The 17,749-nt window shown below is 45.2% G+C and overlaps 1 protein-coding gene across 1 annotated transcript in view; it reads left to right on the forward strand.

Annotated features, from left to right (window-relative positions):
• Positions 1-17,749, forward strand: part of FREM1 (FRAS1 related extracellular matrix 1) — a 1,195,879-nt gene that overhangs the window by 74,315 nt on the left and 1,103,815 nt on the right. Inside the window, exon 2 of the mRNA XM_069626057.1 lies at positions 3,256-3,757. Coding sequence (XP_069482158.1) covers positions 3,416-3,757 — 342 coding nt within the window. The 5' untranslated portion in view covers positions 3,256-3,415. The remainder of the gene's footprint in view (positions 1-3,255; positions 3,758-17,749) is intronic.

Genomic DNA, 17,749 nt, shown 5'->3' on the forward strand with positions numbered 1-17,749 from the left:
TTGATTAGAAAGAACTCCAACGATAATGGGGAATGGCACCAATACAACCAACGAGGTGCTGGCTGCTTTGCATACTAATAAGCATTTTGGAAACATAAGAATGACCGAAGAGCTTTATAACTGTCATATATGTTCATGGGAGTTGCATGACTGAAACACTAAATAACTAATGCAGGCTGGGTTTGCCATATTTAAAAAAAATGGAAAAAAGGTGACCCTAACAATAAAGTTTTTGTAAATATCAAGCATATTTACAGGTTTGGAAGGCAAAGACTTTAGCTGACAAGAGTCCAATGGCTGCTAACAACTCAAAATCACTCGCGCATTGCTGTGGATCAGCCAGACTCCCGGAAACAAACGTCGCTTTAATGTAAAAACTGACACCAGTAAATCAAAATACTGCTATGCAAACGCTGCTCCAATGGAACTCTGCCTAGTTTGCCTTATTGGAAATATGTCACTGCTTGGGAGGTCTCAGGCTTTGTCCCTTAGTCTCAGGCAAGTGCGTGGGACCAATCTCCGGGTCTTAAGGACAGGCAGTTGTCTCTGGGTCTCACATATTCCTTCCAAAAGGCACCAAAAGAGTGTTTCATAGGAAACAGAGATGTGAATAGGTCATATATATCATAGACGGATAGCTATGAATGAAGTACGTCAACATAGTCCACCCAACAGTTCCACGTTTGAGTCTTTGACAGCGCAGGAGCCGCAACCTTTCACAAAACTGTCCGAATTGAGGCACTTGGACTGTCCAGGGAACTGTGCTTGAACACGGCTGAGGTGCCAGGCCTACCCTGCTACAGGCCATATCTTCCTGCTGTAACCTTACAACAGTTGACAATGCAACATCACAGAAGCAGGGTATGGCATTTGGAAAAATAAATAGTTGCTAATAGATTCCAATGGAACCAGTCTACAAAATGCATGGAAACCTTGTAATAACCTGCATGTGGTGCTGGGCCACTGGGGGTGGGGGTATATAAGTACTCTGTTTGATCAACCTTGCAGGTGACTGACAATTTCTATTTAAGGACCCACTCCAATAATATCGGTGAGGCAACTCCACACCTTCTATGGTGTACTGAACAATACAGTGGAAAGATGCTTCCCCGATGGTGGCAGGAGTCATGCTACATAAGACCCAATTGGATTACATGTAAAATCCATGTGTCATGTTTTCTTCTATAAGGCTATATAGGCTATTTTTTAGGGTAGAAAGGTCTTCTGGTTCTGGCACAGAGATGTCACTTTCTTCGGTGTGGAAGAAGGAGGAGCTGGCAATGTGTGTTAAACTCTGCACGTGGAAAGGAAACAATAATGGGCCTCATTATGAGTTTGCCGACCGAAAATAAGGGTGCTGGTAAGCTCACCGGCACCCTTTTTTCCAGACCGTCAAGCTACGTGTCTGCCTGCCATGGCCGCTGTGCCCGACAGGTCTGACCCTGCCGAGTCCTGAAGCCACTGTAGGCAGACTACTCACGGAAGCACCGGCACCATTAACAATGGTGCTGGCGTTTCCGAGGGACTTACATTTTACAGGCGCCTAACTTCCCAGCCCGCCAGAATCGTAATCTCCTGGTTGCACCGGGAAGTCAGGTGCTGGTAAAATATTATGAGCCTGGCGGCAACCCGCCGGTGGCACCGGCAGGGTTACCACCAAACTCGTAATGAGGCCCATTATCTCTGCATTTGCCTTGAACCCCAATGAGTCAAAAGATGTTACAGGCATTTTAACCTCACATCCATATCCTGAAGCTGTTGAAATCAGTACATGAGGGCGAATATTACAAGCATTTTAACGTTGGGGTGGGGGCCGTGAACTATTAAAGAACACCAAGCCCGTTCTGCATTATGTACTCAGTGGTTGAAGCATTCAATCCTCTGACAATCCTATTTGTAAGTTATAAAGCTCTGTGTTCACTCATATGTTCCCAAAATGCTCTTTGATTTTGGGCATAGCATCCATGAATCCTCAATGGTGTTATTTGTCCCCTTCCCCTTTCTCATAGAGGTACTTCAATAGAGTACACTAGGAATCTACTAGACTGGCCATCTTTGAATGATAACCTTCTCTTAGTACAGTTTACGGTTATTGTACATTTTGATTGTGTTCTTTGTGCTGTAAAACAAGGGTAACATACGTATTATGACTGAAACGTATACTGGAAGTGATCATTCGAGTGAAATATTGTGACATGTTAAAAAGAGCCAGTTAACAATGTTATTAGAATTAAGTAATTTCCTTTTTTTTATAGCAATGTTTGCAAAAAAAGAAAGTCCATTGCCCCCTGAGGATATCTGTTTTCCTCTGCTTTCAGAGCTCTCAGCAGCAGTCTGGGCTTCTCTAGAAAATGCGCACCTGACAAATCCTATTGCTGGAGGAACCGCCTTCATTTTACCTGCATGTATTGCAGGATTTACTGTGGAGAATTACTGTGGCGGTAAAACCTCCAAAATCCCCCAGGAAGTAAAGAAAAATGAAAACCAACACTGTCATTGCCACACTTATAATTTGGCAGGAATGCGGCTTGCTGAGTAGTGGTAACAGTAAACCCATTTTGTGATAATTCCAGCGGAATCACTGACAAACTTGTAATGAGGCCCAATGTTTACATGTGCGGTCTCAGGCAGGTTCTCAGGGTAAGGATGGTTTCAGCATGGTCAGTTCCCAATGCATAGACATTCTGAGAGAAGTTTAAATATATATGTAGTATTTACATCTTTTTTTCCTAAATGTGCATGCAGTAAGCCCCATATGATGTTATGCTTGATTGTGTTTTTGTACTGCAGATGAGCTAACATATTGCACTTTGGTAGCTCCATTTATTTTGATTGTGGCTGCTTGCTCTGGGTGTTTATATTGATTGTGGCTGCTTGCTCTGGGTGTTTATTTTGATTGTGGCTGCTTGCCATGGGTGTTTATTTTGATTGTGGCTGCTTGCCATGGGTGTTTATTTTGATTGTGGCTGCTTGCTCTGGGTGTGCTTGCGGCCCTGAATTGAAGGAGGGCTGTCAGTAAAATGCATCAGCCAATGGATGAGAAAGGCAAGATTTACTAATACCACATCGGACGAGTGGTCTACGGGTTAAATTGTACTACATTTTTAAGAAATAGAAATAAATAGTCCACATATTTCAGATACACTGGGGGTCAAATGACTTTCTGTTCATTTTGTTGAAATTGTGCCGCTGGTGAATAATCTCCTTGTTAAGGCTAATCTCACTAATGATTCTGTCTGCTTCTGTTTTTTTCAGTGTTCAAGCAAAATCTTAAAGGACTCCAAAGCACATTAATATATGGCGTTGTCAGGACTGATCAACGGGTCTTATTAAAGAGCGATGTCTCCCTGAAAGAACCCCTTATTCATGTTCCAATGAAAGGGGAGAGTTCCGTTATCTGGATCCGCCATTGCCTATGACCGGCCTACCACATCCATTGGATGTATCGAAGCAGTTCACGAGGAAGGAAAGAACTCTTCTGCAAATTATTTCTCCTCGGAAGAAATTACTGACTCGACCGACTAAGATGGAGCCGTACAGGAACAGTCAATGGCTTTTGCTCCTGTTTCTGACGTTGCAGTGCACCAGCGCATCCTTCATCAGGGTCAACCGCGGGATCAGGGTGATGAAGGGGCGGTCGGTGTTCCTTTCCGATGGAGATCTGCAGTTTTCTATTCCCAGGGAGAAGGATGCGTGCAAAGTGGAAGTCGTGATGAATGAACCGATCACGCAGAGGGTCGGCAGGCTATCTCCCCAGGTAAGGATCTGACTCTCAAAAAGAATTCTACCACCGCAATTGAGGAACCTCCTAGATCTGCCGCGGATCTCCTATAACCTTGTCATCTGGAGTCAATCCGGAGAGGCCAGGAGCTTTCCTGAGATGCCCGTGAGCAAATATTTGTGAATGGGATTTGCGTGTAAAGGCTTTTTGAATATGGTATGAGCAAGAAGGGTCCGAATTGAGATACTCATTTTGGAAATGTGTGTGACTCAGACGATAGGTGTTTTTATGAGCGAGGCATCAGAGGGTTCTTGAAGTCTTGCATACAGGCTTCTGCAGGTCTGTGGTCCTACTTTTCTCACTATCCCAGACACCCTAAAGCATCATAGCAATGGTACTAGAATGGTGTTGTGTTACTCTTAAGAGAATCCCATCCCAGGGCAGCTTATTAGCAATCCCTGCGGTACGTACGATTGCCAGCAACTTAGAGTTGGTGGTTTCACGCACAGAGCAATACAATGTTTACTAGGTATCACCCAATAAGTACTTACATTGCAAAGTAATTTAGGCATACAAGTTCAAACTGCTTCGGGACTGGCTCACAAACAGTTTACTAACATTATCTGCTGGACTAGACCAGAAGCTGATGTCTCTGCATTCCCCAAAATGAAGTGAGTCTGTGTCATAGGCCATCTCCACTCCTTTGCCTTTCACGCACTACCATATGCAGCACCCACCTAGTATCCGTGCAATACCCTTACATGACCTATAAATCCTGCTGTTCACATAGTGCACTAATGCACCGGTGTAACCATGTCTCTAGCACAATTGACATACAGGTTCACATGCCGGTAAACAGAGGTAGGTCTGTAACAAGTTGTGACTTATCCCAGAGTAAGCAATGTGTCTGGATCACTGTGCCCCACCTACCCAAACCTATCACTTCTTTGCCCACACCCCTCACTGGGTACCTGCACACAAGCACAACCACCTACTAGTCGCTTCTGTTGTGTCAGTTATCACAGTTTACCGTTGCAAGCTTATCACTTCAGGTGTCACACTTACACCTTCCCCTCATTTCACGTTCAGGCAGATATTGCAAGTTTCCAATTCTGTGAACCGCTTAAGCAGGAGTGGGTCAGGGGAGGGGGTGAGTGCAGGGGCAGGAGGAGGGTGTGGCAGAAGGGGAGAGAAGTTGGGGGGGCCCCATCCTTGAAGAGGGAAAGGGGCAGGAGAATGGAGACAATGAGAGTATTTGTATTTATTTTGTATTTGTTTTATTTGTATAGCGCAGACCAGGCCCAAGGGCAACCGGGCGCATATCTTAGTAGAACATTACATTACAGGTAATGGAGCATTACATTACGGGTGGGGCATATCATCACAATAGTCCCAACAGATTGCAAACAGAGTATACAATTGACGTTACAAATCATGGCATATATCATAGCGGAGCAGAACAGAGCTAGATCCCAGATGGCCCGTCCAGAACAGAGGAGCGGTTGTTAGTGGGATGTAGCTAACCAGAGCTTGGCTTTGTGTTTGAATTGGTTGAATGAAGGTAGCGTTCTGATCATGAGTGGTACAGAGTTCCAGAGCTTGGCTGCCAGGACAGGGAATCTAGCGCCTCCAGCAGAATGAAGTTTGAATCTAGGGATCGCAAGACCTTGGGTTTGTGCAGATCTGAGTGCTCGTGCTGGTGTATATTGAGTGAATCGCGAGGCTAGGTATGAGGGGGCCTGGTGGTTAATACTTTTGTATGTGAGGGCCAGTGCTTTCAGGGAGATCCTTTGGGCGACTGAGAGCCAGTTGAGGTGACAGGCGTGGAGAGACGGAGAGGCGGCTGAAGTGTGGGGACCCCCCTTCTAAGCAACAAGCGGTTGAGGGACATGGGCACAAGCTTGGGAAACAAGCAATGGAAAAATATCACAGAAAAGTGAGCCACACTATGGTATTGCGCGAGAAACAACCGTTCATTATGCACACATGGGACAAATCTCAATGCGGCAGGTAGTCAATGCCTTCCCATCTTTTGAAGATGCGATGAGTGACTTCTGACTTCAAAATTCTGGTTCAATGTGATCTTCCCATTATAATCGATTGAACGGGGTATAAACATATGGCGGATGACAGGAGGAACATTATTAATGATGGCGCTGGTAAATTGATGATGGGTAGATTGTCATTTGAGAGCCATGCACTGTTGCATATTTCCCAATTGTTCATAATTAATGCAGCACATAGCCCATTTGGCAATTCTGCACACTACACCACTCAGCCACAAACGTAGAATTTCGGTACGAACCCACATCGCCGCAGCCATTCAACTGCATTCGGTGAATGGCTGCTTTGTCACATTTTTTGCAGCATTTCTTTGGGGGGGTGGGGCGAATGGGGTAAGGTTACATTTATTATTGGTTTTCTAGGGTAGTGGTGATGTGGGGGAGCAGTAAGAGTGTTGGGGGCGCATAGGGGCATTCGTGCCATAAAAAACCACTGCACTCACTATTGGGTTGAAACAACGGATGGATGTAATACTGTCAATAAGGTGTTATAGGGAATACATTAATTGCTGCCAAATGCATTTGTCCTGATGAAGGTCGCAAATAATTGTTGAGCAACAGAAAGCTGAGCTCTTTAGAGGCTGAAACACATGGTGTCGATGACAGATTTTATTCCTTGATTGTTTGGCACACCAATCAATATCATCATTTGTTATTGAAATGCAAACATTCACCATATAAACATGTTGTGGAATATGTAAGCAAGCACCACTTTGGAATTAGAGTGAGTGCAGTGATTATGTGTCTGGTGTGACAATTTGCCAATCAATTATAGTTGTTTTTAAGATTAATATATTCGATATATATTAAATTTGTATTTTAGACTAAAGTCATTATGGTTTTGATATGATAACCTTCTGATGTGTGCACCATTACTTCACATTTTCTGAAGTAGACTAATATTCAGCATTACATTTCTTGTGAATAAGAAAGACGCAGTTATGTCCTTCGGAACACTTTTTCGAATTCATTGACTCCATATGTTTTGATATTTACTTTTCGTTCCAGTACTTGACACTATTTGATCTTTATTTCACTCTAGTACATCCAGTGTGTGTGGGAATGCTCACTGTAGCAGAAATTGTGTAGCAATTTCCCCTTTCATTAGCTTATTTACGAATCACGTACAAAAACAAATGTTGAAATGCATATTGATACAGTTTGAGTATCGTATCAACATGGTTTATAAGATAGCTCAGAGTGTAAAGTACTTTTGACATCAAGGTGCCAGGCTTTGTTAATTTTACTCTATCGGGTTGACCACTCCATTCCCTTATCTTCTGTTGCCAAGAGCATTCACCTTTATCAATAATCTATTTATGACTATTCCACTCTTGGCTCAGGCTTGAAAGCCCCGGCAAAATAAGGCACCAAGTTTCCAGGAACATACACTCAGGCCCTTCATGTATCCAATATTACATTGCATACTAACTTTCGATTCTCCAAATCGGGCTTGGAATCAGAACCCACTTATCACAACACTTTAGGTCAGAGGTCTTCAAAGATGTGGACATATCTCCCTCCTTGCTTGTGCAGAACTGTGGTCCAATGAACAGGAATGACATGCGCCCAAAGCATCACACAACATTGTTCCCCGCTGCATCCCTCCTTGTGTATGTAGATCCCACTTCCTGCTTTCCCATCCTCTCATCTTCATCATGCTCTTTTTCTTCTCTCCTGCGCACTAAATGGTGGCGGCACAGCATAGAACTCCATGGACAAGCCGCAGCATTTTACTACTACCATGGTGGTGATTTGGTGCAGTATAAAAGCATATTAACATAACATAGCATCTAATGTTACCGCAATCTCTCGTCATATGCTATATCACAATTCCTAATCCTGGTAAGACATGCTCAGCCATTCCTCTTTCTGAGTTTGATAAACTTGATTGTATGAACTATGGTGATAGCAGCATATTTTGTGCTACAAAAAGATTTACTGTGCCAGAAAGCGTTAGTTATTAAAACTCACATTGATCAGTATGGTGCGGTCCGGGAGCTTAGTCCTATCAAATCATGGTTGTAAAAACACTAGACAGCCACCCCCGTTAAAGAGCATAATGCATTAATTGTTGGAGGTGATTAGGTAGCCACATTTGCGACATTGGAAGCAAAGTGTCAACACTCAGATTACGGCTTTGCCATCAGATGGCATTGTGATCCCGTACAAATCATCTTATCTCTTTGTACATAACTGTGCTGTCTTTGTTGAGAAGGTTTCCCTTCTCACATTTTGGTGGCATTGCTTGGGCCATTGCTTGCTCTTGGCTTTCAAAGCAGCCATTTGCGGGGAAGAGATCCTAGACAAGAAATGTTATAGGCCTCTGACAAGCATATTGCCAGGTCTGCTTTTAATACACAAAAATGGTTGGTGTGGTCTAGCATTAGCTGTAGGATAACATACATAAAGCTGGAATCAATCTCCCTTTGTAAAACTTGTTTCTGGATGATTTCCTTTTTAATTTTGTCATGGTGGTCTATCATGTGATTTATGTACTTTCCACGTCAAGTCTACAAAATAGTGTACTATTTTAGTTCATGAAAGCCAAACCGCCACAGATATTAGCATCTTCTTCTATGGAAAAATGAGGAAATAATGTGGTCAAGTGCCCAAATTGGAGACTGGGCCCAACTGTAACCTTCACACCTACACAAAAGTGTGTGATTCAGGGAACCTCATGTAACTTAACAGAGCCTAAACTGTCAAAATTGCTAGTACCTAACCTTTCAGAATTGTCAGCCCCTAAGGGTTTTCTAGTTCTTAGGGTATTGTCTTAAAAAAATCCTCTCTCGTGGTTTAACTCGTAACAGTGTTACTTCATATTCAATAATAGTGACCATTCATGTATTCCACATCACAATGAGATTTGCCTCTTGCCATGGACCCACCACTTGAAAACCACAGCCCTCGTCCAATATCAGACTGTGTTCAGATGGGTACACCTTCCTCTTTGCGTCTAATCTGTCTCCTGTATCAGTGCTTGAGCACTTGTACATTTTATGAGGCTGGTAATCTGAGATGTCTTTCTATGATGGGAAAGGTGCACCTTTATTATATGGCGATTTATCTGTGCCCTGCATGTATGCTACAGGCTGTATACCTGCCTCATGGCTTCTGTTGATACTGTAATATTTACGGTACACAACTGTACCCTGTGTCTATGCTAGATCACGTGTACCCTCATAATCGTCTGCTAATGTTGGCTTTGAAATGGCACCTGTGTATTATTCTGTTGCAAGCATGGATGAAGGGGATAAGGGGACTTCAAAAGTGTTTCCATGCTTACTTTAATTGCTGCCACGGCAGCATATCTAGCCATGGGTTGTGATTGCGACATGGGGTTTTGGTGGTTATCAGAGATTCTTGGATTCCTTCATTTTTTTAAGGGGGGGACAAATGTGCCTGTGCCCAGGGGCGTCGATTAACCAAAATGCCAAGAGTAGTGGAGGTGACATCACACACCTGATGACACCACAGGAAGTGTTGTCACATGACCTTTGCCCCTGATGGCATCAGTTCCTGTGCAACCCTGATGACATCAACGGAAGTGGCTAGCAGGTGTAAAAAAAAGTACATAAATGCACAAGTTTTAAAATACCAAATAGGTAGTAAAGCAGACTAGACTATTTTAGATACCAGCCACATTTTAACAAGGGTAGTTCCTCCATATGCCATGGATGGGGTCATGATATAATAGATGTGATTGGTTGAGTAAACAGAGTAAACAGAAAGGTTTCTGGATGTGTTAAAAAAGGAAAATATGTGTCAGTTTGCATCAGTAAGGACATGATTATAAAATGGGAGTCTTTTATTGAAAACTTGGTATATCAATGACAGTATTAACTATCTAACACCATGTCAGGCACATACCATTAAATGCCCATGGTAATTGATGTAAGATGGATCTACCATTTGCCCAGTTAAGATGAACACTTTCCAGCAACTAAGGGGGTTTAAATCAGGGTGGCCCTTTTAGTAATACATTTTGTAGAATTTCATGTAAGCAATGCATATTTGATGGAATATATGGGGGTTCCCCGTGTGAAAAAGACTGAAAGGCGTAGAAAGGACCAAACATTAAAACATTGACAATTGTAGTCAAGTAATACACTATATTGTTTGGAACTTTAAATCCCAAAGGGTAATAATTAAGCAATAGAACCCGAGCGGCGGGGGCATTACTGACATACCAGAGTTGGTAATGCCCCCGCCGCAAGGGTTCTATTGCTATTAGTATCCCAGCCCTCAAAATGTGCGTGACCGGGGTGCTAAAAGCAAATTTTTTTGTCCCGAAACGCTGCAGCGTTTCAAAGCTGCAGCGTTTTGGGACAGAAAAAAAACCGACCAAGAAAATGGCCACCGCCATGGAAAGGGAAAACGGAGTCCATTTTCCCTTTCCATGGCGGCCATCGGGAGCGGACGCGCTGGGAACACAAGTGTTCCCAGCGCGTCCGCTCCCGAAAAAGGATATAAAAAAAGGTAAGTGGGGTTGGGAGGGCGGGAGTGGGACGGGGGAAAAAGAAAAAAAAAAAAGTACCTGCGTCCCCGGCAGGGGACGAGCGAAGCCCCCAGCCGTGTGGAGGCGCAGAGCGGGGATGACCCTGCTCCAAGTCTCCACACGGCTGGAGGCTTCCCTCATCGCCGGGGGTGCAGGATCAAGAAGGTAAGTTGGGGGGACGGGTGGGAGGGAGGGAAGGGAAGGGAAGAAAAAAAAATAAAAACAAAAAAAAAAGACTTACCCGAGTCCCGGGCGGGGGACGAAGGCAGCCTCTCAGCCGTGGGGAGGCTCGGAGCGGGGATGGCCCCGCTTTGAGCCTCCTCATTGGCCGAGGGGCTGCCACGCCCCCCGCCAGGGACAAATACCGTGGAATCCCGACGGAGGGATTCCCGGCCGCGTGGGGACCTGGCGAGAGCCAATCAGAATGCTTGTTGCATTCTGATTGTCTCTCACCGGGGTACTAATATTGATGAAGTAATGTTTGAATTCCTTGAAAATGTGCTGGTTCTAAAATTGTAATCATTCAATTGGAAATTATTACATATTGCACAGATCTTCCAGGTCGTATATAACTTAAAACCAATATCCATAGTATTAATAATCTGGTACACCAAAAGAAGACAAGTACAAGCAGTGAGACATGTCCACAGTTAATAACTTAGAGGCCAAAACTTGGCTAAAAGATAAATATTGTCACCAATGAAATGTTCTGTAGCTCTTCTTCAGGGCTCGTCAGTGACCTTCTCCTTGGGTTCCTTGGATTTCTTTAGATTATTACTCACAGTATCCATGTGTCCAAAAACAAAAACTGTTTCAATAGAACACACACGTCTGCAAGGGAATCAGTTCACACCTTTTATGGAACCCACACAGACCAAATAAAGTTGACATCATAGTAGTACAATGCACTAACTTGTGGTACGCAAGCCCTGCTCTGGGTAACAACATCTTCCAATTTGATTTTGTAGGATTTACAATGCATCACAGATGTCTGTGAGCCATTTGCTCGCTCTATCTTTCACATACCAATGTTCATTGAGAGAGTGAATCTGATTTTAAATATAGTGTAGTGCTCTAAAATCAGATTCACTCTTTCAGTCAACATTGGAATGAGAAATATAGGAAGAGCAAAGGGCTCACAGACCAATCACCAGAATGGTGCAATATGCTACAGACCTCAATCAACATCCCACATTCTAAGACAAGAAGGTGAAAAATGTGAACGAAAAAGAACTGAGCAACTTCAACTGCCATAACAAAGTCTGTCAGTGTTATAAAATGTGCCGTTTCAGGGAATGTGTCCACAGTAGGCATTATTTTGTTACACACTTCAGACACAGGTAACTTCCCAATAACATAGGCTAAATCAGTATGCATGGTTGGGACAACCTGTAACTGTCTCACTGGTCCAGCTGGTTATTCATGAGATGATGTACTTCCGGTGTACACATGGAATAGTCAGGGTTATACCAATGTATATACGAGACACATTAGGACTCCAGAATGAATTTTGCACCAATCCCAACATTGCTGTAACATAACATTAATCAACAGAAAACGTATAACACTTCTCTGACACATTCCTTTGAAAATCATTACTATCCATGCATCCAAAAAATAACTACCCATCCTTCTGTGCCAACTTCCTGAAGGATGGCAATGAAGAGACTTTATCCCCATCCTTCTGTGCCAACTTCCTGAAGGATGGCAATGAAGAGACTTTATCCCCATCCTTCTGTGCCAACTTCCTGAAGGATGGCAATGAAGAGACTTTATCCCTGGCAGCTTCAAGTGCCTGCCTTGCTTGTGCCAAAAAGAAATGGGATAAGACATACAGCCAGTAAACTTTAAGTATACAAACAGCCCCCGGAAAATAAAATAGAACAAGCAGAAGACTCAAGAGGATGCACTCTATTTGCAAATTACTTAATTTAATTGTTTAGCAGAACATAAGGTTTATGAAATGCAATATTAAAAATAATTAAGGAATAAATATCTAACTCGATATAAGGCGATCACTAAAAAGGAAAAATCTTTATCTTTATTTAACAAAAAGGCACAGTTTTATACCCAAAATCCAAGATCTGAAAAACAATAGAATCAAAAATAAGAGCAATGAGATACTGCAGGCTTTTACTGTGGATGCTACAACAAAGAACAGCATCACTTTAAAATAACACAAAGGAGTGTGGGAGCCCCTCTGCTTAGAACGAACATGCGTCAAATACCCTGCTCTATGGAATTTATTGCAATCAGGAGGGTCTACCACCACGTTTTAGCTCACTGCACCCTTCACAGAAGAGAAATGTTCATTTGCATATCAGTCTTTGTCCCACCCACAAGGGAAGTCCAGCACCGAAATGCTAGGCAATTCTCCTCTGAACAAGATTACCATCAGCAACCCCAGACACATGTTTCAGCCTTGTTGGGCCGTCATAGTGAGATGAAGCTGGCCATCTCTAAGGCACAGTGAGCAAGGGGTCCACGTCTTGATCACCTTGGGTTACCTACGGTGAAACCCCAAGTTTTACAAAGTTACAAAGGAGTGTGGGAGCCCCTCTACCGAGAACAAACATGGGCCAAATACCCTGTTCTATGGAATTTCTCCCACTGAAGGGTCTACAACCATGTTTTAGCTCACTGTACCCTTCACAGAGGAGAAATATCCATTTGCATTTCAGTCTTCATCCCACCCATGAGGACAGTTCAGCACTGAAATGAATGCCAGGCAATTCTCCTTTGTGACTGGTGCAGTGAGCTTCTACAGCTGCCCTCACTCGCCTCCACAATCTTCCCCCTCCCTACTCCCTGGACTCCACCCCTCCCCCTCACCTACACTTCTACCCCCTTCCCCGCTACCCAACCTTATCCATTCTCTCTCACCCTCCCCTGACAACCCCCCGCCCCAGTTTCATTCACCACTTTTCAGCCAGCCCCCACCACCATCCCCTCCCTCTCTCCCAGCCCAATCTCCCCAGCCTAGGCACTCAACCTTTGCTTTATTAAGCACAGCCCGTTCAGCCTTGGCCAAAATATTGTACTCTGCAGACCCCCCCACTCTCACCCACACAACTTTGGCAGCCCTCTATTGGCCCAGGTGCCGAAAACATCTACCCAGAGCCACCAACTGCTGCAATCCTCCCCCTCTCTAACCTCTTTCCTCCCCACTCTGCTATACACCGACCCACTGCCCCCTTCCTGTCCATCTGCTCATCCTCTCCCCTCTTTCTCCCGCCCTTCTTCCTACCCTACCCATGCCCCCAGGGCCACCAGCAGCATCTCCCTCCTTAACCCCACCCCACCCGAGTATATTACACCCCTAACTCCCTCTCTTGCATCCTCATCAACACCAGATCACTCACCAAAAACAAACACATGATTTTTGACCTAATTTCTGACGAAAACTCTGACATCCTTTTCATTACGGAAACCTGGTTCTATGACAACTTCCCCCTCTCTGCACACAAGGCCTTCCCCCATGCTACTCCCTTATCATCCACAATAGAGCCAGCAGAGTAGGTGGTATAGCCATCCTTCCCAAACCTCACCTCATACCAACAGGTCAAGAAACAACCGTGCCATGATGACTGTGAATCCCTGCTAGCTAAATTCCAATCCTCTCCTTCTTTCTCCCTCAGCTTCCTCCTCCTTTACAGACCCCCACGCTATGACAGAACCTTTGCAGACTCCCTTAGTGACTGTATCGGCCATACTGCTATCTCACCTGACTCTCGTTGTTCTTGAGGATCTAAACATCTGGCTCGACACCCCATCCATCCCCATGACCAGTCATCTTATTGACAACATGGAAGTCATTAATCTGACCCAACTCATATCAGGCTCCACCCACATTGCAAGTCACACCTTAGATGTAGTGTTCAGCTCGTCCAACCTGATATCCTCTTCCCTCACCCGCCCCCCATCTGGACTGATCACTCTGCCATCTTCTTCTGTGCCCTGGCTCCCGTGACCCCTTTGCCTCTCCCAGGTTCTTCACCAGGTGGTTCAACCCTCGTTTCAAATTCCTCAAAACCCTCAACCATCACCTGGAATGACTCTGGCAGATCAACCCTTCCATTCAAAACAAAGCCACTCTGGCTAGACAGACGAGACGACAGATTTGAAATTAGGAAACCCAAACATGCCTTCTACTCCTCCCGCATCGCCAATGCAAACAACCCATGCAAAGAACTCCACAGCTCTTCTGCTCTGTTCCTCATCTCCCAGGAACTGTGTGACACTCTCTACAACCATTACATCAACATATCCACTGAGAGGAGCATCGTCATCCATACCAAGCTAATAACCCTGTCCCCTTATACCTACAGCCCCCATTCCGCTGCCCCCAACTCAGAACCTCTTCAGCTCCTTCTCTGCAATCTCCCATCCATCATAGCTTCTCTCCAATAGCCACCCCTGAGGTTCCCCGGCAGGCCCATGAACACCAGCCTTTCAAAATAACATCCTCTCCCCTCACCTGTGTAGGTACCCTCACCAGATCCATAATCAACCACTAACTAACAGGTATCTTCCCACCTGACTACAAAACCTCTCACGTCAAACCACTCCTAAAAAAGCCCTCTCTTGACTCCCTCTTCTCCTCCAATTACCCATCTTCAACAACCACTTCATAGCCAAATTACTAGACAGCACAGCCTGCTCCCAGCTCAGCCTCTTCACCGAGGCCCGCGGCCTTCTTGACCCTGCCCAGTCTGGATTCAGACCCCTCCATGGAACTGAATCCTCCTTGTCTCTATCTCGGATGACCTGAAAAGAACCGCAGACTTTGGGAGCTGTGCTGCTCTCATCCTCCTTGACCTCTCAGCAGCCTTTGACACAATGAACCACTCCATCCCCACAAACAGACTCTTTGACCTTGGCATAAGGGACTCTGCCCTCAGGTGACTCTCCTCTTTCCATCTTCAACTACTCACAAATCGTCTTTCTTCATCCTTTTTCCCCTGCCCCCCGCTGAGTCTTGTTTGGAGTCCCCCAGGGAGCATCCCTCTCCCTCTCCTTTTCAACCTCTACCTTGCGCCCCTCCCCAAGCTCATCCCTTCCCACAATCTTACTTGTTAGAACTATACTGACGACACTCAGAACATCCTCAAGATTCTCAACTCCCCCACTCTCCCCACCCAAACCTTGCACCCTGCCTACGAAATATGGACCTCTGTATCACAAACAATCACCTGCTCTTCAACCCTGGGAAAACTGATATCCTTATCTGTGGCAAAGCAGCTCTCATTTCCCAACCTATCCCTTGGCTGCACTCATTAGGACCTGCCCCCACTGCATCCCCCTCAGTCAAAAACCCAGGGTGCACTTTTAGCTCAGACCCAACCCTCTCCAGTCACATCAATTCAGTCTCCAGATTGTGTACCTTCCACCTCCTAATCCTCAAACGGATCTTTCCTTATCTCTCCTACCCCCAAAGAGTTTCCACAATTATGGCTATCACCCTCTTGCGCCTAGACTACTTGAACTCCCTCTACCTAGGCGTGCCTACATACCAACTGACTAAGCTCCAATGGGTTCACAACTCTGCAGCAAGGCTCTGCTTGCACTCTCCCACTGAGGACACATCTCCCCCGCACCTAGTACACTCCACTGGCTGCCAATCAGCTGACAGGCCTCATTCAAAGCCATGTGCATTACCCACCATACAATCCACAAGAAAGGCCTGAAAATCCTCCAAAACAAGCTCACTTACTACCACCCCACCAGAATCATCAGATCAGGCTCTGCACGCTTCCTGGTAGTCCCTCCTTTCAAGTTCTCCAGATTAGGTGTTGCCTGTTTCTCTGTCCTTGCACCCACCTTCTAGAACTCCTTGCCCCTCGTTCTCCACCTCATAGATGATCACCTGGCCTTCAGGAAAGTCTTAAAACATGACTTTTCCTCCGACTTCATGATGCCCGCCTCACTGCGCCCACTTCCCGCCTATCGCACACATGTCTCGTCTAGCAGCCACCCCCACTCGTCCCACCTGCCCATCTGTCAGCTACTAGCCTCTTCTTCTTTCTTTTCAACATCCTTGCTCTGCCATCCAACCTTCCTCGTGGTACGCCAAGCACACATGGAGGACCCAGGCAGTCACTCCAGCAACTTGCACTTTGAACGAATCCTGACAATGGGCCAGGTATTAGACCCATATAGGTTTAGAGAGGGGCAATGCATTACACTTACAATGCAACCTGGGAAAAATCACACTGGTCATCCCGCAGGAGGACAACCACGCACCTCGGACCCATCGCTCATGTGTGGCACGCCAGGTAACTCTAAGGCACAGTATGGTGGGCCAGGCCGCTGCATGTAATCATGAAATGGTGTCCTTGTTTTTGCACAAGGAGGAACTAGGGATGGCAATCTCCATTCTAGGAACCTCTCAGACAGGGGTGTTGCTAGGTCTGGAAAAGACCCAGGGCTACGCTAATGTCGGAACTGTCATGACTGGGGGCTAGCTAGCCTTTTGGTTGTAGCTCCTGAAATTCTATCCGGGCTACACCCATAAGACCAGGGGCTATAGCCCCCTTAGCCTCCCCCTAGCAACGCCTCTGCTCTCAGGGGGTGAGTATTATGCACTCATCAAGCACTTAGACCGCCTGTGAAATGCAGCACTGCTCCTTGTACATAGATGGAACCCAGGAAATAGACATTGTTGTATGTACAGCTAACACATGTCTCCCCTCCCACACTGTGCCTTCGCAATTTAGCGGAAGGCATGGCCTCACTCCACACACCCTGCACACACATCACACAAACACGACTGCACATCACCCCTGCCATAAGAATGAAGCTACTTTTAATGAACAAAATTTGAACTCTTGCTTCCCACATAACTCTATATCTCCTTTAACACAATCCCCCCTTAAATCCATAGTATTCCTCTGCTGCGCCCACACACACTCCTTTTATACATGGGTGACTACCAGGTTCTTGGCCACCTTCGCATAACTTTAATGGCTGAAATACACACACACATAATAGCACCTCCGAAAGTCTCTCAAATTTCTGGACTACGGTCCCTCCGAGGGTGTTCAACCAAAAACGCTTTGGGATCATAATTATGGTGAAAGCGTTATACCAAATGACAAAATAAATGAATGAACGAATGAATGAAGTAAACGTGCTTACCAACACCTTCCCGGGACATAATTCATGATGACACACAGGTGTCCTTTTTCTCCTCAAACACATTGCCCACTCATTAACTCTCCAGTCAATAGGGCACGCCGTGAGCTAAACAGAATGCTTTCTTGGTAGTTCAGGTGATAGGATATCTTACCAGAATTTCTACATCGTTCCCGTTCCTTTGTTCAGAGATTGAAGGAAAAACAAAAGAGTTATTATTCCAGACAATTTACCATGGGCAGGAAGCTGCAGGGGAATGGCCTTGGCGCACACCTAATTCTCGTGAGAGGGCAGGGGAGGAATTGGGGTTATGGTGAATATAAAGGGAGA

Source organism: Ambystoma mexicanum, chromosome 6p (assembly GCF_040938575.1).
Source record: "Ambystoma mexicanum isolate Mex_15411 chromosome 6p, UKY_AmexF1_1, whole genome shotgun sequence".
In the NCBI taxonomy this organism is placed as follows: domain Eukaryota; kingdom Metazoa; phylum Chordata; class Amphibia; order Caudata; family Ambystomatidae; genus Ambystoma; species Ambystoma mexicanum.